We start from the raw sequence: 21,718 nt of genomic DNA, 5'->3' as shown, positions 1-21,718 counted from the left end.
TCACGTAATCTTCACAGGGTAACTTTCCTAAAACACTTCATGTCAGCCAACCCCAGCACACAAATATACAGTGCTTTAAATACTTTCACAACTAAAGTTAAAGCCCAATATAGGTGACGACTTTGAAATGCTAAGAACCTGGCCAAAAATAAAGGATGGTGTGGCGACAAACACTCTGTAAAAGCTTATTTCAGCTCCCATCTGCCCTCCCTATGGAGTAGCATGAATTAGAAATGTAGAAACAGGGGGAGAAGTTTTGTTTCTTTTTTTGCGAACTTGCTTAATGCAGCTTGAATGATTAGAGGTCAACAAACCATGACTTAACAAGAAAGACTGAGAGAATCTGGTAAAGAAGATGGACAACGCTCATTTGGTTTAAGGCAAGTACTGGTCTGAAAATAAAGCACGGGACATTTGCACAAGTAATTAGGAAATACTAACTTAAAGGGTGCTCATCGCTAAACAGGGAAGTTATTGGCTAGTTTCTAGCTTAGAGTGAGGGTGTAGTTTTAACTTCACTTGATACTGGCACCCAAGATACCCCCACAAACGGAAAGCTTTAAAGCAACAGTCTAGAACTAGAGGATGGAGACTACTAATAAATGAAGTAAGTAGATGAAATAAATGAAATAGTAAAAATATAGAAATAATAAGTGAAAAAGTAAAGCGTGTTTGAACAGAACCAAAGTGTGACATTATGCACACAGAGATACTTACAGAAATGCCATGAACAGCTGTCACTCTTGGGTAGAGAGAGAATGGACTAGAGAAATTCCTAAATCTCTATCCCTGCTGATAGAGACTAAGCTAATTGGTTTCCTCTCAGTCCACTTTTTCTCCAGTATGGACAGAGACAAGATATCTTCACTATGAAGAAAGTATGGCTCCCCAAGGGAAAAAAAGACCAGAGATCAAGATCAAAATAAAGAGATCTTTCTTGTATATTTAGATGTCTGAACTAGCTTGATCTTCGCTAAACTTGCTCAGATAGGGACACAAACTGCTTCTATAGATACAACACCAACACTTTGTGCCAAAGAGGAATATACCTATAGTCTGTCTATACTGTGTCATCCTTGGTCACAAAGCATGGAAAGTATGTTCTTAGTAATTCATATGGATGTAGAAGATGAACAGCTGGCACCATTTTATGTGCCACTTGGGACTATCAGGATCAAGGTTCTTGGTCCTGTTCTCCATGCCCAGCTTTACAAGCAGAAAGCATATGGGGTACTTGTGGCAACATCACAAGCAACTGAGCTCATGGTAGCATCTTCAAGAAGATGTAAGGCATCATTAAGACAAAGCCAGTTGCAGAATAATGGCCAACCTCACAAACATACTTCATTGACTTTCAGGAACTTGGCAAAGTGAAGGTTGCACATTTTTTTCACACAATTAAGACAAAAAATTAACAACATGTTGCATGAGGGCCACACAACTTCTCTGATAGTTTGGTAATCATGCTCAGTGGGAGGGTTGCCTGTTATCCTGAGGTGAAGGAGTCATGTTGTGGAAGGCACTAACAAATCTATGATCACAGCTGCCCGGGATAATTACCATGACCTTCAGGAAAACAGTCATAGTAGATAACGTCAACAATGTTTGTCACACGTAGGTAAAACACATGCCAGATTTTCTTTAGCCATAGTCTCAGGGAAACACAGAAGGTCAAGAAAACTCATCCATAGAAGCCGTCTGGCTATTAAGACAACTCAGGAGCAGTTAAAGGAGCATTCTTTAAACTGTGTGGTTACTAACTCAGATATCTTCCCTTGGGAAAATACTCTTCACTTTGCCGTGCTGGTATTTCCCTGTCTTGGAGAACAATCTTGCAGTTAAGTCTCAAAGGATTGGCAGGGCTCAGAGGAGGAGGCTCTTTGAGACAACCCCTGTTGGACAAGGAATGATTTCTGCAAAAAAGGTGGATGTTGTAGGACTTTTTTCCATCAACAGAGAAGAAAGATCACCAGAGCTATGTGAAGAAGCAGGAAAATAACTGTCTTCCTTGGAAAGGAAAAGAGAATGCCAGGATTGGTACACTGTCAGCTTGAGGGCAGCTGATGAAGCCACGTATCAGGAGCCAACAAAAGATGAGAAGAAAAAACAGAGTAATAAAGGATTGCAAAAATGTGTCAGAGCAGGGGTGCTCTTCCCAAGTTGGACACTTCTGATCAGTCACAAGGTAGACCAGAAGCTGGAGGTGGAGGAATCATTGCTGGCTTAAGCCCTGAAAATGCAGCCTCAAAAAGCCAAATACTTTAGCTACATGTCTCAATAAATCAAGTGCTTGGGGCCAAACCTTACATGACTTACTGCTTGCTTCCTCACAGTACAATTGACTCATACAACTGATTCAGGTCACTTGGCTAGCTTCTAGAAAGACAGCTCAGGTATATTTCACCACAAGCAACAGGGATGTAAAGAGAAACTCATCCAGAACATTGCTCTCATGACAAAGCCATTACAAGCAAAGCTGGGAGTGAGTTTTCTTTCTAATGACAGGGAAGATGATTTCTTGTATCAGACTCTGTTCTCCCTTTGTTCATCAAATACATTCCCTCCTCCAGCATTTACTGTCCTATTATATTGAGAGTGGGAAAGAGAGGGAAGGCAAAAATAATGCCTTAATTGATATTTACCTTTAACAAAAACATAAAAGGAGTTGACGATACTCCCTTTGCTTTTGCATGTGTATCTCCCCGTGTCTCTGACTGTTGCATTTTTGGTGTACCACTCTTTCTCATTGGAACTCCTTGCTTTTGCAGATGGGTCCGAGTTCTGGAAATTCCAAGTCACAGGTCCATTCTCGTTGCACCTCAACCTTAATTCCTCCCCTTTATTAACAACCAATGAAGCTTCTTCATGGGGCAGTGAACCACCTGGTGGAAAAAAAAAAGCACAAAATACAATGCCTGTCAATACAACACTCCCCTTTTTTCTGCAGCAACCTGTTATTTATAGTTGTATATGTGCAGTTAACATTTTGGGAGTTATTTCTTTAAAATACCAAGCTGCAGTGGCACTGTGCAATTCTACTGACACCTTTTGGCTTTTAAGACTTTCGGTACACAGAGCAAGTAACCACTGCAGATAGAAACTGGCCTTTAAAAACCCATTTGAAACTCGTTTCAGATGCACCCGTTTCTGCAATGGTTTGGCTTTTGAATGGGAACAGACCCAAGCTATTTAAAAATTAAATTCAAGAACATATGAGCCTGATTCTACATGGCAGCACTTTTAATCATTCTTTGTCATTTGCTCAATATGTTGCCAAGAACTAAAGTTTTTTTACTTAACAGTTACCTTTTTTTAACTGCTCTCTCATGTATTCAGAAACTTCACTCAGACTCTTAGATTAGAAGTGTCCAGTTTAATGAAGACATCTGTACATTCTTTCCATGCTTCCTTAGTTTTTTAGTTGAAGTGCTAGCTCATCATTTCTTACCTCCCAAACATTTCATGCAAAATATTCTTCAAGCTTCCATCCAACTCTACCAAATTAGTTTTACCAACTCACCAATCTCCCAGTCACCAATGCTTCTCTAAATGACCTCTTAGCTTCTTTTTCACTGAACACACCACAACACAACTTCTAAAAAATTCTCAGAGAATAAAGCTGTATAAAATTAGCAGCTTCAAGTCACAATTCCCAATTTATAGTCCATACTTGGAGAAAAAAGCACGTTCAGACTTCTCTGGCTCGACAGTTAAGGTAACTCAAACAGGGGCGTTGCTGAGTTAGCATTCTTAGTGAACCTACAAAATGGAGCTCATAGCTGAAAATGCAGATTAAATTCTTACTACTACGGAACTACTTGAACACCAGAAGAACATACACAAATCCTGAGGTTGTCTAGCAGGAACAAACCCTTTGCTTTTCAGAGTAGCTCTTTAGTCCTTAGCTTTAGTAATCCTTAGCTTACAATAACAGTGCTGTAAGCTACCGTGCCTCTAATGTGAAGCATAGTTGTACAAGACTGTACAACAGCCATATGCAGTAGTAGAGTCATGCCACTGAAAATACTACTTGCATTCAAAACTACACTGTGTCTCCGTGCAGAGACTGAATTTCTCTACCCACGCAGATAACAACAGACGTTCAAGCAAAACAATCGGATAATTAGTTGGGATGAGGTTATGTACTCCAGACTTAATTCATTCATCACACAGCTTTAGTTGTTCTTAAGACATATACTGGATTAAGACCAGGTCAGGTAACTGCTCCTCTTCCTGACAAATCCACCACACAGCAGGAAGCAATGGACAGCCAGACCACCTGCAGAGTCCAATCACTTGGTTTGTGTTCTGGGTTTTGGAGGGAACCCTTGCTCTCTCCCCATGTCCCTGGGAAGAAGATTTATTTATCAGTGCTAACCACACAGGCAATGATTTTTCTAGCACTACCAGAAATTTTTCACATGAGATCCACTAACCCTGCATATACGCTTCCGTTACTGAACGCCTAAACAACCACCCTAGAAATAATAATTGCCAGAAAAGGGCCAGAAAATCCCCACTTTTAATTTCAAATCTGTTACCTCAAAGTGCAAGTGTGAACCTGAGCTGTGACACAGCAGCTCAAACAAGGAAAATTAAAGTCCTAGGTCTCAGGAGCACAGGTCCCAGCCAGCAGCGGCTCAGCAGACAGAAGAGCTGGAAAAACCCTTTGCCCTGGACACACAAGTGCCTGATGCCAGGTTAGAGGGAAGGAGACCTCTGATTTGCAAACCCCTCTGATCAGAGCCAGCCACTTTTGGCACATGAGAAGAGAAAGATGTCTGAGGTGGTCTCTTGGGAATGTTTTTGGCAGACTTCTCTGCTGCTCCCACAGACCATAGGGTACTTCAGTGACACATTACATGAGTGGCATAATACAGCAAGAGTGCAATGTGGTATTCCCACCCTGGCACTCAGTCCTCAGATGAGTCAGGGAAGGCTGCAAAACGAGAAGGTAAGGACATCTTTCTCTGGCAGAAAGGTATCAGCCTGTGCCCTGCCAGGGGGTGCATGTGAAGCCAGGCTGGGAAGGACCATGAAGCCCACTTTGTGCCACCACCAAGGAGCATGGCACCGGGTAGGTCACAAAGCCCCCACCATGGAGCAAACACCAATGAGTGTTTCATCACACACAGGTCATCCCCTCCTTCACCAGCATGAGGGGTGATGCTGGTGGTGGCCTGGCCTCAGCACAGAGCAGGCAGTGGGGGAAGCACACCAGCCCCAGCAGCCCCAGAAGCACCGCTGTGTCACCATCACTGATGCCTGGATGCCTCTGGAAGCACAAAGCCACCAACACAGCCCCTGCCCCTGCCCCTCTGCTTTCAGCAACAGAAACCCAATGGGACACCTCTGCTGCATGAACACGAGTGCCCTTGCAGCCAACAGAAACTCCCGGTGCACAACCTATGCGTGTGCACGGACAGGGAATGCTCCCTCCCCAGACCTCACTGCAGCCTTTGTCTCATGCACACGCCTTAGCGGGGACACGCTCCCAGCTGCACCCAGGGGTTACTTCATACAAAAGCCCCAGAGCTACGTGAAGACAACCTCATTTACTTGCCTCTGAGGAAATGCCGAGCCAGCCCGGCTTGATGAACCACTCCCTCCACTTCTCTCCTGGGTATTTATACAGTGGAATTATGACACTCGGGGTAACCCCAGGCTCCAAACTGCCCAGACAAAACCAGCCTGCAACGCCCTACACAGCTGGGCGCTGGGCTTCTACCTCCCAACACACTCAACCAGCCAACCCTAGGGCACAAGGGTGTGTGAAGATCAGAGGCAGGCATCAGCAACAGGTTTGCAGAGGAAATGGGCACATTAGAGGTGCAGAGGGTAGATTAAGGTCATGCCTGACCCACGAAATGAGTGTGGATCTATCAAACCACCCACAGCACTTCAATGATGTGCTGTGCACTTTGCACATCACTTGTGCATATGCTGACAGGTGCTGCAGCAACAAACCCTTCCCCTTCTGAAGGCTGTCTCTTTAGTCCTACAAATAACCATCACCCGTTTCCCTCTTATTCAGAGCATAGTATTGCACAGTTGGACTGGATGTACAATAGCGACACCTGAGCTAGGGAAAAGGATATTTCTCAAAAGCCAGTACCACTTGTGCTCAAAAACATACCATGTCTCCATCCAGAGGCTGAATTTCCCTACCCACACAGATAACAACAGACGTTCAAGCAAAACAATCGGATAATTAGTTGGGATGAGGTTATGTACTCCAGACTTAATTCATTCATCACACAGCTTTAGTTGTTCTTAAGACATATACTGGATTAAGACCAGGTCAGGTAACTGCTCCTCTTCCTGACAAATCCACCACACAGCAGGAAGCAATGGACAGCCAGACCACCTGCAGAGTCCAATCACTTGGTTTGTGTTCTGGGTTTTGGAGGGAACCCTTGCTCTCTCCCCATGTCCCTGGGAAGAAGATTTATTTATCAGTGCTAAACCAAACAGGCAGTCCACCAGCACCTGTTTCTTCCAGTGTCACTGGATATTTTCCACACGAGGTCCACTAATCCTCTACACAAACTCATGTGACTGAACATATAAACAAGCATCCCTGAAGTAATAATGGCTGGAGAGATTAAGAAAAACATGATTTAACATTTTTGCAATGTCTGTGACTTTCACCTACTCTTTCCGCTAGCCCTCATCCTGTGCATTAGGGTTAGGGTTAGGAGTACAAAATTTTGCACCACTTACTATCCACACTATCTAGTTGTTAGAAAGCCTTTAAAGGTGGTAAACAACACAGCAGACCATAACTCCATCCAGAGGCACACAGTACTGAGGAAAAGAAAGGCAAAGGGAACAAGCACACTGGCACTCCACAACAGGAGTCACAATACTCCGGTTGAAGCCATACTCAGATTCCAAGACAATCTTGCTATGGTTCCTTTTATGCAGCCTACATATTCTTAGCAAAACAATTTACAAACTGAACTGATGCCTTGTGCAAAGTGTTCCACCATGTAAAAGGGTTGGTTGGTTGGGGTTTTTTTGTTGCCCTCTGAAAAATAATGTACCTTCAAGAAAGTACGGCAATGTAAGGACAACAGGTTGTAAAAGCAAAGTCTATCAGATGTGGTTGGTATTGTGCACCTGAATATCGCCTGCCTTTTAAAAAGAACAATTAAAATGGTGCCTAGAAAGATGGGAATGACTTTGTATTTCACTTTTGAAGGAACAATCAAGTAACAGAAATCTGACAGTTTAACCAGCAACTTGTAATCCAGTGCACTAATCCCCAAAGCAGATGTCTATCTGCTATCTCTTGATCTTTCCTCAGACAGCTAATGCCTCGCATCCGAGGCTGCTTCAAGCCTAAGGCATGACGGGGCTCTCCCAGGCCCACTGTTGCTCCTGCGCACTCCAGGAACATCAATCATCAGCACAAAACCATGACCATGACACTAACACTAATAATGTGGAATGAGTTGTGTTGGCAGGGTATATGCCAGGGATCGTAAGAGACCCTCAAGTGCCAAGCCCCACAGCATATAACATCTGCTGTCTCCTCCCAGGCCTCCATGTTCACCCCAGGCAGGACCACAACTTTACCAGTCACAAGTGGGATTGCGAACTCTTTGAGTTGCAGGATGGAGGACCCCATCATTACACCTCCACTGAAGGTTTCCAGGTGTGGGTATGGATCCTTACTCTGTTATCTGACCCATACCTAGGCATGCACCCACCCTCTCTTTATACCTTGGAAAAGGAGGTGGACCTCAGTGAAGGCCACCCCACTACAGGTACCACACAAGAAAAGGGGAAGAGAGGAAAACCATCCTCTGCCACTGTGGCTCCTGCAGGCTAGTGGGAGCAGATGATCCCACTGTTGGTTACATGCTGTGGATCCCCCTGCCAAACAGTCAACACTCCCCATACACTGCATAGCCAGAGTACCACACTGGGATTCTGATGACCCTCTCGAGTTGACCTCTAGGGCAACTAGCAGGTAGTTATATGCTAACAAAGTATGTGGATAATGCCAAATATTTTATAATTAAAAATATTAAAAAAAAAACCTTCAACAAGCAAATTAACAACAACAAAAAAAAAACATTCAGAGTTGGACAGCCCAAGATGCATTTTGGATGTTCAAAATTTGTCCCACAGCTGAAAAGAGTCACTTCCACTATCCTAGCTTCCCCCTGTAAGATAACAAATCTGACTTAAAAACTACAATGCTGGGATCACTTGTGAACAAGGCTGGGTAACTGAAAAAAAAGAAAGCAACAGCAGAATGTATGACTATATTACAAGCAGCTTCCTAAGCCCTAAAAATGAAGGGAGATGGAGGAAAGAGGGGGAGTACAGCAGTTGTGACTTCTGCATGCAGCAGGAACATCTGGAAAACCAGGCTGGAGGAATAAGAAAATGAAATAGCTCTAGATAATACCGATAGGAAATGCAGGGATATGATTAAGGACAGCAGAATGTTCCTGTAACAATTAAGGGATGTGCAAACAAAAAAAGCTTTGGCTAAGGAGTACACTGTCCTGGGAAAAAATACAGTTTATGCTGGACCTTTTCAGCCTCAGCCACAACACTGCTGTAGCACGGAAAAGCACATCAGGTGCAAGTCCACATCATGCTCACAAGCAACTGGAAACCATCTCCAGCTGCCAAGCAAACAAAGGAAAAATGGAATAAGATGAAGAGTCAAGCTCTGTGGATATAATTCCCAAGCCCGCCACAGACTTCCTGCACAACCTTAGGCCAACAGGTTAGTCCCTCTGTGGTCTCTTCCTCTTTCAACTCTTATCTAAACATTAAAAGGAACAAGAAGTTTGTGGCAGCTCTGAAACACAACAGATTGCTTTCAGAGAAAAAAAAAACCAAAACAAAACGCAAAACCCATGTGCCTTATCCCACACTCTTCTACATTAAACTTATCTCAAACACGGCCCAGGACAGAGGCACAGCACAGCTTCACAGTACAGCCACAACCTGCTCATATCCAGCACCAGCCTTTCTGCCAAGCCCAAGGGACTGTCAGCCGCCTAACAGCAGGTTCATCGCTACCCAGCAAGAGCAATAACTCTCCCTGGCTCTCCCAGGGCTGGAACACACTGTAAGGGCATGACAGGCTCTTCTCATCTTCTGCCTCATCCCACTGTGGTTGTCCATAACCTTCATAGTCATCAGCAGTCCCTGTGTAAGCTGCACAAACTGCACAATGAAAACAGCGACCTGACTGTGACCTGATCCTGACCATTATTTCTAAACCAGTTAACGCTTTTCTGTGACAAATGCATTAAGAAGCTAAACTACAACGGACAAAATGCCCATGACTTTCATATATGATTGTGGTGACTAGATACAATTAGACTGCTTTCCTTTCAGAGCCTATTCATTCTGGGCACTGGGATCATTTCAAGGGCTATCACGCAAACCTCACTCACCGCATTTTTCAGTTTCTCATCTACAACAACATGAGAGAGCATAAACAGGAGATATGCTTTATCAGTTAAAGTAGTGGCACTGCTGCAGATGCAATGGTCTGGGGATATCAGCAAGACATTGCTTGCAGGGAGGTAATATCCTCTTTCAGCATACCCAGTGCTGCTGGAAAAATGAACGTGTTTTCAGACACACAAATCTCCCGCAGGTCTGAAAGAAAAGCAGAAGCAAAACCGTCTCTTTTACACAAGTGCTGAAGTCCTAGCCAGAAGCATGCCAGGTCTTCTTTGCAGTATTAGTTGGTCTAATTGAAGGGCATTGCCCTTCCAACTCTGTCACTTACTTGTTAAATGCACTATGACACTTGACATACGCTACGATGGAGATACATTTAAGACCTTTTCAATTATAGTTTCTCTGTCCTGACATTTCATGCCCCAAGGAAACATATAAAGTGTCAAACTTTCACGTTAATCACACTGAAATTACTTTCATTTACTCTTATGGATAAAATCTCCCAGATTTTTCACAGGAAAGATGCTATCACATGCTTACTTGTTTTGTTCCACTTCACTGAACAGACACTCTCCCTTACATTAGATGAAAAGTTTTGCAATAGCAAATGCCAATTTTAAATGATTTGATGTGAAAGCTACATCAGATCCCATTTCAGCTAGGCTGCAGGGGATAAGAAGGCTTGCAGTATAGACTCTTCCTTCACAAAAGAAACTATCCATTCCAACACCCATGCTAGTGTCTTCCTCAAGGAAACAGACCAAAAAAGACCAAAGACGTGATTGTCCGTGCAGCACCATGGAATTTTGTCACACATAAATGCCACAAATCCTTGCTGAGAGAGCTCCTTTGCCCTAACTTCATCTTGGAGACTGAAAAGTAACTTAACTGTCATTGGGCATGGATTACAGGGTCCAGACTGATTAGGCTTCCCTGCAGAACTAAGTGGTTTATTTCTAATCCATCTAACAGAGTCAGTGCTATCTGCTGACCAACAAACTCTTTGCACGTCTTGTGTTTCCCAAGCAGAAATGCAGAGCTCCTGTGCTTGTGCTTGATCGGACGTTTTGGATCCTCAAAGGCTGTATGTTACTAAGAGGGAGGAGGATTCATGAGGACTTTGACATTTACCCAGCTGCATGACGGCAACCACTGTTTTCTCACCCAGCCTTCCCCCAACTTAAGTAGACCCTTCATCCTGAATGGGAAGGGGGCAGAGGAAGGGCACTGTGAAGGGCAAGAGGCAGGAGCACACCAGCCCAGCACTCAAAGGAACAGCAAAGCCTACCCCATCTGCAGGCAGCGTGAAGGAGAAACCAGCATCTCACAGCACAAAGAGCAAGTGTGGAGTCAGCCAGCCAATTCCCATCCATGGCTAACACAAGAGAGGAAGTGGAAGGAGGCTGAAACAAAGGTTGTCTTTATTATCTGTGGAGGCACAAGTATGGGGAACCACAGAGGGAGCTGGGCTGTGGCTGAGACACCCCTCTTTGCAGTGACACCCCTTGTGAAGCTTTCAGCCCCATGGTTTGGGATTGCTCCGTGTGGACCTGTATCACCGAACACTCATGCCCTGCAAGGGCACTCCAGAGGACAAGTAAAAGGCACTTCTTGCTTACCCCTTGCAGGGAAAACAGATCAGGTGTCTGAGGAGACAGCCAACTACACCTAAAGAATGGTTATGCACCCCTCTGAACAAGATGTGGTTAATCAGAAACAGCCAGCATCAGAGGCAGGTGGTAAGAAGACAAATCCAGCCAGCTTCCAGCCCCCACACATCCCACTCTTCAAGACAGACATTCGCAGGATCTTCAGGCAGGACAAGCATGAGGACCTGGGCTGATCCCCTGCCTGTGGGTGGAAGCCAGCAGATCCTCCTGCAGAGGGTCTGATCACAGCAATTAGCAATGCAGATCATCATACTTCCTTATTTCGGAAACAGGCTTAGCAGAGCAGATTCTGCTCCTGACTTCCAAAGCAAACATGTGAGAGCTGCCCTACACATGCCAGTGCAACCCTCCCTCAAGGCAGGGGGCTAGAGGAAGTAACTGCACCTTCCAGAGACAGACTCTCCCTCTTCCCCCAGACACTCTGTTTTCCCTTGCTGGGGCAAGGAAACTCCAGACATGCAAAGCCAAGCAGCTTGCCCTTTCTGACTGGCATGCCTCGCTCTGCAGCTAATAGAGGCATTTGTCAAAGGCTGACATGTAACAGTATAATTCAAGTTTAGCACACATACCAAATGGCCACAGCACGATCAAACATCATGCTTCTTTCCATGGCTGGGTACGGTACCTTTTTGAGTCCTCTTTTTCTGGGAAATCCCAGCTTTGGTGCTTTTTCTCTTGCTCTGGAATTTCATTTTTGAAGGAGCATTCTGTGGACCTTCAAGTCACTTACCTTGAAACAGTATGAGATACAACCTGTTCTAGGTGATTAATTCATTTTATTACAGCATGTTGGCACAGTATGGTCTCTTACACCCAAACTTCCCACCAAAGAAGGAATCTACAAGCAATGTGCTAATGAACAAAACCAAACCCAAAGCATGACAGACCTATCAGGTTTTTTTTAAACTTAGAATGGCCTAAGCTTAAAACAACTACCTGCTAACTCTTATTAAAAAGAAGAAAATACAAAGGACAGATAAATACATATGTACGTACACACACAAATAGGATTTGCATAAAGATTGAAATGGTTTGCCACAACACTTGTCAGCACTGAGATTTATACACTTACACTGATCCTTACTCCTACTGAATTATTGCCTTCTTCCCTCTAATTTCTGAAATTACTTATTAACCAGCTGTTCTCACAGTTAGTTTTATCAGCTCCTAGACACATAAATAAACAAATTATAAAGTAAGTATAGAGAATCATTAGCAGGAATGAAAAAGCACATTAATGCACAGTGTATTCAAATTCAGCTGTCATGCATCCAGTCTATTACTTTAATGGCTTTTTCTTCTCACTTCTCTCTGCTGACATTTACATTAAAGGTGCAGTATCTTTCAACTTCCATTTTGAACGAATTTTCCTTGTGATGAGCAACATGGGCTTGAAAGTGTGTTTCCTGAAATGCAGTGAAAAGGTAGTTTTAATGAAGAGAAATGAGAAAACTGGAGAACAGTGAATCGTTTTGCAATCTCAATTAATGCCTGTTTGGAAAAGGCTCAACTGAGAAAGGAGATGTAAGACTTTTGGCAATGCAAATTCTAATTATTTCAAGTCTTGGCAGTAATTTTATCAAATAGTAGCAATTTCATTAAAAGGTGCACTGGTAATCATCTACATAAGGTCTCCAGAGGGGAAAATATACTGATAATTGCATAATTATGTTATCATTGCTCTTATGATGGACCACATTAAATACCACAAAAGAAGCACTGTTTTCCACTTTCTCCAGATATTTAGTTCAATATATTTTTCCTAGAAGATTACAGCAATAAACAAGATTTTCAGATTAATAAATACATTCACCAAATTTTGCAGGAAAGGCACAGCTATCTTTTATGTCCGTATTACTTTGTATTCTCTTTTCCTCCACTGGAAGAACTGACAGATTCTTGAGAAAAACGCTGGGTTTAGTAAAAAGATAGCTAAAGCATTTCTATAGCTCTGTTACTGAAATACAACTCACTGCATCACATGTCATGCATCCACATGGCACACGGATCCATTTAAGAAGCAGCTTTGGGAGTATTTCCATATTTGTCCATATAATTAACCCATCTATTCAGAGATTTTCAACAAACCTATAGTAAGTCAGAATTCCCTTGTCTAACTAGCTCACAAACTTTGCTACAAAGATGTTGGTAAAAAATTGTTGTAAAGGCCTGGCTTTACAGACAATACCAAGTCTAATAAACATATTTTTAATGGGGGTGGGGGGCAGCATATACTTATCTTTGCACATGCCCTCTGAAACTGTGACTAGGACAACTTCTGGAGAATTCACCAGCATGTTCTTCAGAACCTCCTTGGGTGAACAAATCTTACCTTAGGTAATCACACTAACACCTAGCAAGATCTGTCACTGGTGTTGTCTTGTAAGTGCCTTAAATACAGAGATTTTGATCTATTTTTAAGAATGCAGTTTCATTTCCTCAGTCTTCTCGCAAGGAGATACATAATTCAGCCATTGTACTTAATCTCCAGCATTAGCAGAAGTCACACTTGTGTATTTTGCTGGAAAATTGTACTTCATTTTTTATTAATAAACCCTGTCACAAATTGCATATACATGGCATATATACAGGTAGCTGCTTATTGAAAAAGTGGTCCTCCTTCCTACCACTGAAGAGATACACAAGAGGGCATGGTGCTGTGAGCACAGCTTGCGTACCTGCCTAAGCAGGGAATGAATGCCATTTCAGCATCCCTTCTGATAGTATCTAGTTTACGTATGGAGATCAGACATAGAGGGTTCTCTTCTGCTCGTTTTATTTGACCCCTTTTATTGTGCTGCATACCTCAAATCCAAGGTATGATGATAATTAGCATTACTGCAGAGTCAGCAATTTTATGTATAATACCTGGAAGTCAGACATGCTATGAAATAGGAAACTTCAACAGCTTGTGTTACAATAAACACTACTGGGAGGAAGCTTTTATTTTGTTGAAGATCACATAATTTCTTTTCAAAGTTAAAAAAGTTATGCTCATTCACTCATAGAAAGCACTTCTATGACATAAAACAGCAAACAAAGCAGCAGTAAAAGTAAAGAATCAGGCAGTCACTGAGTCGTGGAAAATGAATGCCTCAGTACCAGGTCTTAGTGCAGAAGAGCATCTAAAGCATATGAACAGAACCAATTCAGGTAAAAATACCCTATTAAACTGCATATTTAATATTACATTAAAAGTACTAATGTAGCATTTCTATAATGCACATTTTATTTTTAAAAAGTAAAAATATTCAACAGTGATTGTGAAAATATAATTATGTAAATTTAAACTTACAACTCCACTAATCATTAAAAAAAATTAAAAGCAAAAAAAGTTATTCAAGCCATACATTTGCTGCCAACACTTTAAAGATAATCAAACTAATGAATTCATGGAAGTCAGTCACTGAGCACCTCTAGGCAGGTTGTGCTGCAGCAATAAACCAGCCTTTGGTATCTGGCATTTCCTAGCAGGTGCAGAGAAAGCTATTTCTTTATTTCAGTTCATTCAATACAACTCAATTAAGCAACCAGTCCATTCAAAGAGGAGCTACTGATCATGAGTTGAAAAAAAAAAAGGAATGTTTTCTTTCCGTTGCCATTCTAAGAATAAAAAGAGGATGAGATGAACTAGCTCTAAAATTTTCAGAGCACAGTGATTAGAAACCACCAGTTTTGACTACAGATAGGCCTTTCAGTCATTAATTCTTTATTTCAAAACATTTCTCAATGAGTTTTTTCTTCTGAATTGGCTGGCTTCTATGTGGTGCTATTTATTTAATGGAAGAACATTTCAGAATTCTCATTTCCTTCATTGTAATCAATGCAAATCATCAGTAAAAAAATCAATTACCTAATACAAGAAATGTCAACACTTTCTATTTTCATACTAAACATAAACATGAAGAATCAGAATAAGTGTATATCTAACAACCTATATAACTGCTTAAATACAGGCACAGTGATTAATCAAATAGTGTTACACATTAGTGAGTGTAACACTAAATGCAAAGGCTATATTTAATTAAAACTCTATCTCAATGGTAATAAAGGAGGTTAAACCTTTCTTTACAAAATGATTAAGTACAAATGCAAAACAGTTAGAATGAGGCTTACTGTTGGCTGATTTAAATCATGATTAAAATCAGATTTACAATGCCTTGAATCAAATTGAAGCACATAGTACATGGGGAGGTAACTATTTTGTTAAACCTGGAAGACATTTCTTATCTGGATTCAGCCATCAATTTTACACCTCTTATCTGGAAGAAATATAAACGAGTTGGTGAGGACTGAGAAGAAAAGAGGAGTTACAAAAGATACACCAAAGAAAAGGCTGAAAAAGGTTAATCACAGAAAATTCAAAGATGTTATATTAATTGTGAATGTGTAAAATGGCGTTATAAAGAAGACGATAATCAGCAGTTCACTAAATACACCAGAGCAGGGAAAAAAAAGGACTGAATTAAGCAACCAGCAAAGGATATTAAGGTAAGTATCAGGAGCTTTTGACCTTTAACAGCTAGTTTTGTCCTTAAAAAATGGGTGGTAGACTCTGCACCACAAGTCTGCCTTAGAGCAGATTCGAGCAGTTAGTCTGACCCAGGGGGTCTGGAAGGGACAGAACAGATGAGCTCTACAAGTCCACTCCAGCCTTACTTTTCCAGTTCTGTGGGGTCTTCCCAAGACTTGATGTGTCTCTCAGAAACCCAGCTGCAGAAGGCAGCTGAATGTGTGAGAAAGTCGTATTTCATTCAACAAAGAATGAAGTTTCCAGTCCTGAGAGCTGCGGACAAAACCTTCAACATGTGATGTCAGTGTAGCTATTAACTCCTGAACAAAAAACAGGTTAAGAGAGCCAAGCGCAAGTTTTTAATCTCCTGATACCATCCAGCAAGAACCTAGTTACTTCTGAACAGCCTAGGTATGTGCATACCCAAAATACTTCTATTAAACACCTCACTGGGACTTTCCTCCCCCCTGAAAAATGCAGGCTCTGAATGACATGTTATAACCAGCAAGTTTGATTTCTTTTTCCTGTGTGGCTTTTGTACAAAGCCTTTCTTTAAAAGACATCCACTCCATGTTATGAGGAGCATGTTCACCCAGAATGAGCAGAGGAGCACTACTCAGCTTAAAGGACAATTCCTGATGGGAAAAGAAAGGAGATGCAGGACTAACCTAGCATTTGCCACGTTTCCAAAGAACCTGTAAGAGATACATCTCTCCGATTTCCAAATTTCCCTGACACAGTTTTCATCTCTTCTTAACTTAAATCAGCCCATGCATCCTCTTTATCACTTAGATTTACAGCCATCAGTGCCTAGTTGACCAGAGAATTCTTCTCCGTATCAGGTATTTAATGATTATGTCACATGATTATGGACTCAGCTGTCAAGATGACATTTAAAATCATAGACATTTAATGCTGTCAGCCCTCCAGTAACAAACCCCCCTGTAGCTGATAATGTTACTAAATGATGCTTCATTTTAGTACAATTTCCAGGAAGGATCCATATGGAACAGCTCGGGAGTTGCATAGCACACTAGCAACATTAGAAACTTTTCTGTTATTTAAACGCCTGATTACTGTTATAGATAATAAAGAGCCCTATGTGCTGTGCAAAAAAAAATCTGTTGCCATATGAAAAAGATCATTAAAAATCCATTTAAAGACACATCTGAAAACCTATGTTTTCAGAATAAGTCAGTATAATCCCCAAGAGTAAATCCATTGAGAGATTAACATTTACTGTGCTTTCTAATTGATATACCCTAGAAAACAGGAGTCACATTCTCCCTTCAAACACAGATGTTTACACTCCCGTTACGCTTTTATCACTAACGGCAGCAATCTTGGCCAGTGGACAAACAATACTCTTCGGTTGTCATTAGGTTTGGCAACCAGCCAAGGAGGCTGTTCACATGCCTAAAACTATGTTCATTTATGACTGTTTGCAGGGTTAATTGTTAAAGACAATTTCGGAAAAAAAAGCCTTTTAGTTTCCTAAAAGTCACTGGAAAAGCCATGCACAGTACTTCTGCAGTAAAACAATACAAAAGAGGAATAATGATTTTTAAATTCCTTTTATGCCAAGTCCCAGCAATCTGTATATGCATTGTCTTCAGGGGTTTTTTTTTAATAAATGTCGAAAACTATATAACACACTGAATTCTGGATCACCACTTTCATTAGATGACTTTAGCATCAGCATTCATCTTTCGCCTAAGGTTACAATGAACACCTTAAGTTCTGTTAAGGCTTAAGAGCCTCAACCACGGCCGATGAGTTTCCAAAGGACAGAAACAACTGCAGACTCTTTCTTGTGCACGAGAATATTCAGAAGACATTCAGAAATTTAAAAAAGACAAAGTTTTACACTTAAAGTGAGAGGGTACTTACAGTAAATGCAATGCATTAGGATATTAGACCTCATTTCCTCTAGCCATTCTCTGAACAGCTGAAAGAGACTTAAGGAAATGAGTCAAAATCCTGGAAGATGTTTGTACTAGATGAAAAAGAAAACAACATCTGTAAAATCATGTGTCACATGCATAGAGCAAGACAATGTGCAAAGCTTGATCTCTGCAATGACGTCCACCTTCACGGGGAAGACAGAAAAAGCTGAAAAGTGGCTTAGCCTTGAGCAATTACTGCCTCTCTTCCACAAGATTGATATGAGATTAGATTGGTTGTCATGTATTGTAGATAAACGTTTGTGTTGTTGAAACTCTGATGCTGTGTGGTTCTTACTTCATCCAGAGTTTGCTATTCCTTACCTTCAGATTACACCAGTGTTTACTGGAAGTTCAGGCTAGAAAGCAGCTTTCCTTCAAACTACAAATGCGAAGTACTTGGTATTTAATTTGACTGATCAATATATGCCTTAAAAATCTATCCAAAGAATATAGAGGTATCACTAGAGTCTCGCACAACAGACCAGAGAGAAAGAAGAACAAGTTTCACAAGGAACTCCTACCAACTGGAACATGACTCAGAAGTTCCTCCTAAGACTAAGACCTGTCCTAGTTCATACTTACATATGCTAAAGACATATCCCTTCTGATTCCACCTGTGTCCTGGTGCAACATGTCCCTTCTGGAGGTGACTCAGGATCCTTTGATGAATCCAGGCAGTTGCAAAGAACCATTACTGTTTGGACAATCAGCGATAGGTTTCAGGGAGGGCTGAAGCGAGGTGGAAAGCCCACAGGGAGCCAGTATAACCAAACAATACTACAGCTGCAGTCATCTGTTGACGAGAGGCTCTCTCTTGCAAAATGAGCACATGGAAATGCCTCCAGTCTCTGTGAATGGTACTTACACAGGATGCAAATGGGAGTCTCACTTCTTGCCAAATGTATCACATTCCTTATTATAAAGCCTGAAGAAAAAAACACGCACTTGCTGGGAGAAGGTTCCCAGTTGTAAAGGAAGGAAAAAGAGTCAAGCACTGAGCAATCTTTGACACTTCCATTCTGCCTCTGGCAGTGGCCTTGGGCCATGTTTCTGCACAGGAGAATCTGCCCTAACGTGAGGGAGAGAGGAAAGGAGGAGAGAGCAGAGATGGAAACAGGGGAGTAGGGAAGGCATGATACTCAGATGGTTTGAGGGGGTCAAGACATCAACCGAGTGACAGCAATCAGAATCCTTATCATTCAATCTTCCTCCTTCAAGCTCCTCCCTTGTGGCTGACAGGTAGAAGGAAGCATCATAAAAACAGACATTCTTCCCTCTGGGCACAGGGAGAGTCTCCTATTACTCTGCAGCTGACTGGAAAAAAAAAAAAAAAAAAGGCTGTACTGATGGATGCTGAAAGGAATCATGTCCAGCCTTCCATGACCATGGGATGGAAAGGCCACAGACACCCTGGCAGAGTACTGGGGGTGAGAGGCAGGGCAAGCCTTTGGGGAGGACAGCAGAGGTACAGAGTAAAGATTGTTCCAGAATATCACATTAAATGAGGACTAAGGCAATACCCAAATGGAAGGAAAGGTGGAAGTGTATGTTAGGATGCAAGAAAAACAAAAAGCAAGAAGGTGCTGCGGACAGAAGAGATGCATGGTTTACCCTCCGAGAAACTACATTAAGCTCTTTTGTCCACATCTTCCTTCCCTGTTTGCAAACAAAGGAAGAAGCTCTTGACTAAAGGCCAAAGAAGGACACTTAATATAAATTTGTATAATGACAGACAACAGGACTGGTCTCAATAGGGACTGTGGGAGATCATCCAGTCCAAGTGGCTGCACTGAGGCAAACCCAAAAGTACCGTGGGGTCACATTAGCTCCAGAGCAATCCACCACAGCAGATCAGCTCTGTCCTGCCTGTCACTTCTGATGTCCCCTCTGTCGCTGCCAGGACATGAACCATCACTCTGATACCTCCTCCAACACAAAACCATATCGGAATATTCCTCCATCTGTGTGATGCATAGATGATGCGCACACATACCCAAAGACAGTTGTCTTTTGAACAGCAAGTCATTTTTGCCTACTACACAGTGTATTTTGGTCTACACATTTGTTTGATGTGCCCCTGAGCTGAAGTCTCCCACAGGTGTCTGAACCAAGAACCAGAGGAAGGTTCTCTCCTTGCCTCTCCAGTACTCTGGAGCCTGCATCTCATGTTTTCCAGGACAGTCTGACCTGTTTCTCAGTCTTCCCTTAAGGACAGTCTAATCATATGATGAAGGATAACTTTCAAGTTCAGGTAAGAAACACATGAACTAAAGAAAGTTGGTGAGTATTGATAATTTCAATATGGGGCGGGGGAGTTACATATTTTGAGGAATAACCTGTTGGTAGAAGACTTTCCCACCCCTGTGGCCACTACACTAGCATTTTGTGGGTATTTCTAAGTAGGAAAGTGCCCAAATTGGCAGACGTCACACTTAAATTCAGATTATCAATAAACAAAGGGAGCAAACCCAGAAAGTTACCCAAACAAAACCATTAACAAAAATACTTATAAATCAGCTACTGCCCCCTCTCACCTCCCAGAGTAAAACGCTCACAAAGAAGCATGAATCGTCACTACTGTTAGCTCCTGGTACGTTAGTTTTCTTTGCTCCCAGCAGCATGGGCAGTAGCTTATGGAGCCGTCCCTGGATGCTCCCTGCGCTGGCGGCAGCGGGCGTTAAACACCTCGCACTGTGCATTGCTTCCGGGGATCCTCAGCGTGCTCAGTTAAGTAGCAAAATAACCTTTCGTGTTACGCACTTTCAGACTTCGGTGCCCAGGCCCAGATTCCTCCCCGGGTGCAGCTCCTCGAACACCAGGTGCGACCTCCTTACAGCACCTTCCTCTGTAGACCTCCAAAATGCCTATAAGCCTACGAGCTGCACGGCGACTGCGAAAGCCATGTGCAAAGTTGCCCAGCCCTGCAGGCAGATGCTGTGTTTAAAATCACCATCCCTGTGCGCTAGTGCTGCAAGGTTGGGCAAGGAAAGCCCCTTTTGTCAAGGATGTGGAACGGAACCTTTGAATTTATGCCCGACACACTAAAGTTTCAGCACTGACAGACCTTCCTAAGGCCAGAGAGACACCGCTCGCCCTCCTACTCAACGCAGAGCACCGGCAGTGCCGGAGCACAACGGCTCTGGTGCCTAGTCCCGCGGTGAGCCGTCTGCTCAGCCCCTCCAGACCGCTGGGCACCGACCCACTCCCGGTCGCACCGAGGCACCGACCCACAGCGGGGGCGCACAGGGTCGCCGAACCGAACCGCAGGCCCCGACACCCCGGCCCCTCCCCGGGGAGGCTTCACGGCTGCTGGGGAGCGCCGGACACCTGACGGCAGCGGCTCCTTCCCTGCCTATTGTTCAAGGAGCACTTAACCGCGGGGACATTTTGTACTGATCACCAGATACTTTATTGTCAAAACAGCCCGGCCCGGGGAGGTGTGGTGGGGGCTCCCTGCCGGCCCCTCTCCCAGCCCCGGATAACCGCGCACTGCAAACAAAGGACTTACTGCCCACCACCACCCCGGCGGGGCGTCCCGCGAAGGCAGCGCAGGGCGATGCCAGGGCACTGCGCGGAGCTGCCGCCGCGACCCCTGGCACGGCGCTGCCCCTGAAGTTTTCCCCGCAGCAGCCCGCGCCTGCCCCGGCCCCGCGGAGCTCCGCGCCCTCCCGCGCCCGCGGTTCCCACCTGCGGGGAAGAGGCTCAGCAGCAGTAGCACGGCGTGCGCCAGCTCCCAGGCGAGGTACGCGCCCTCCATCCCGCCGCCGCCACCCCCTGAGCCCGGCGCGGCGCGGCTGCCGCTCGCACCGCCCGGCGCGCAGAGATGCCCGAGCCCCCGCGGGCGGGCTGCGGAGTACAGCCGGCTCCGCCTCCGCCGCCCGCCCCGCGCCGTGCTGCGCGGCCCCCCGCGGCCCCCTCCGCGCCCCCGCCCCGCCACCAGGGGATGGGCGCAGGTGAGAAGCTAACCCCACCACCGTCCCCGCCCCCCGGGGAGATCCTGGTTTGCCTCTGTAGTGCTTACCATGCAGACCTCAAACACCACCCCCCTAAAATAAAACGGTCTAACAAATAAAAACCCCAGTGGCTGAATATGCACACAGTGCCGTAGTGGGGGAGAGATCGCCCTCCTCTCGGAGCAGCGCTTCTGC

At 43.7% G+C, this 21,718-nt stretch overlaps 1 protein-coding gene across 2 annotated transcripts in view; it reads right to left on the bottom strand.

Moving 5' to 3' along the window:
• Positions 1–21,443, bottom strand: part of KIT (KIT proto-oncogene, receptor tyrosine kinase) — a 57,582-nt gene extending 36,139 nt beyond the window's left edge. The window contains exons 1-2 of one of the 2 annotated variants that reach the window (XM_061472585.1): positions 21,258–21,443; positions 2,643–2,882 (exon numbers count right to left, since the gene is read on the bottom strand). In XM_061472585.1, coding sequence (XP_061328569.1) covers positions 2,643–2,882; positions 21,258–21,327 — 310 coding nt within the window. In that variant the 5' untranslated portion in view covers positions 21,328–21,443. The remainder of the gene's footprint in view (positions 1–2,642; positions 2,883–21,257) is intronic. The other variant, XM_061472576.1, reaches the window with a different exon arrangement.
• Positions 21,444–21,718: the final 275 nt, after the last annotated feature.

This window comes from Pezoporus flaviventris, unplaced genomic scaffold (genome assembly GCF_033815535.1).
Source record: "Pezoporus flaviventris isolate CSIRO_AGI_PZ_B2104156 unplaced genomic scaffold, CSIRO_AGI_Pfla_v1 ptg000002l, whole genome shotgun sequence".
Classification (NCBI taxonomy): Eukaryota; Metazoa; Chordata; class Aves; order Psittaciformes; family Psittacidae; genus Pezoporus; species Pezoporus flaviventris.
This window is presented reverse-complemented; position numbering and strand designations above follow the sequence as displayed.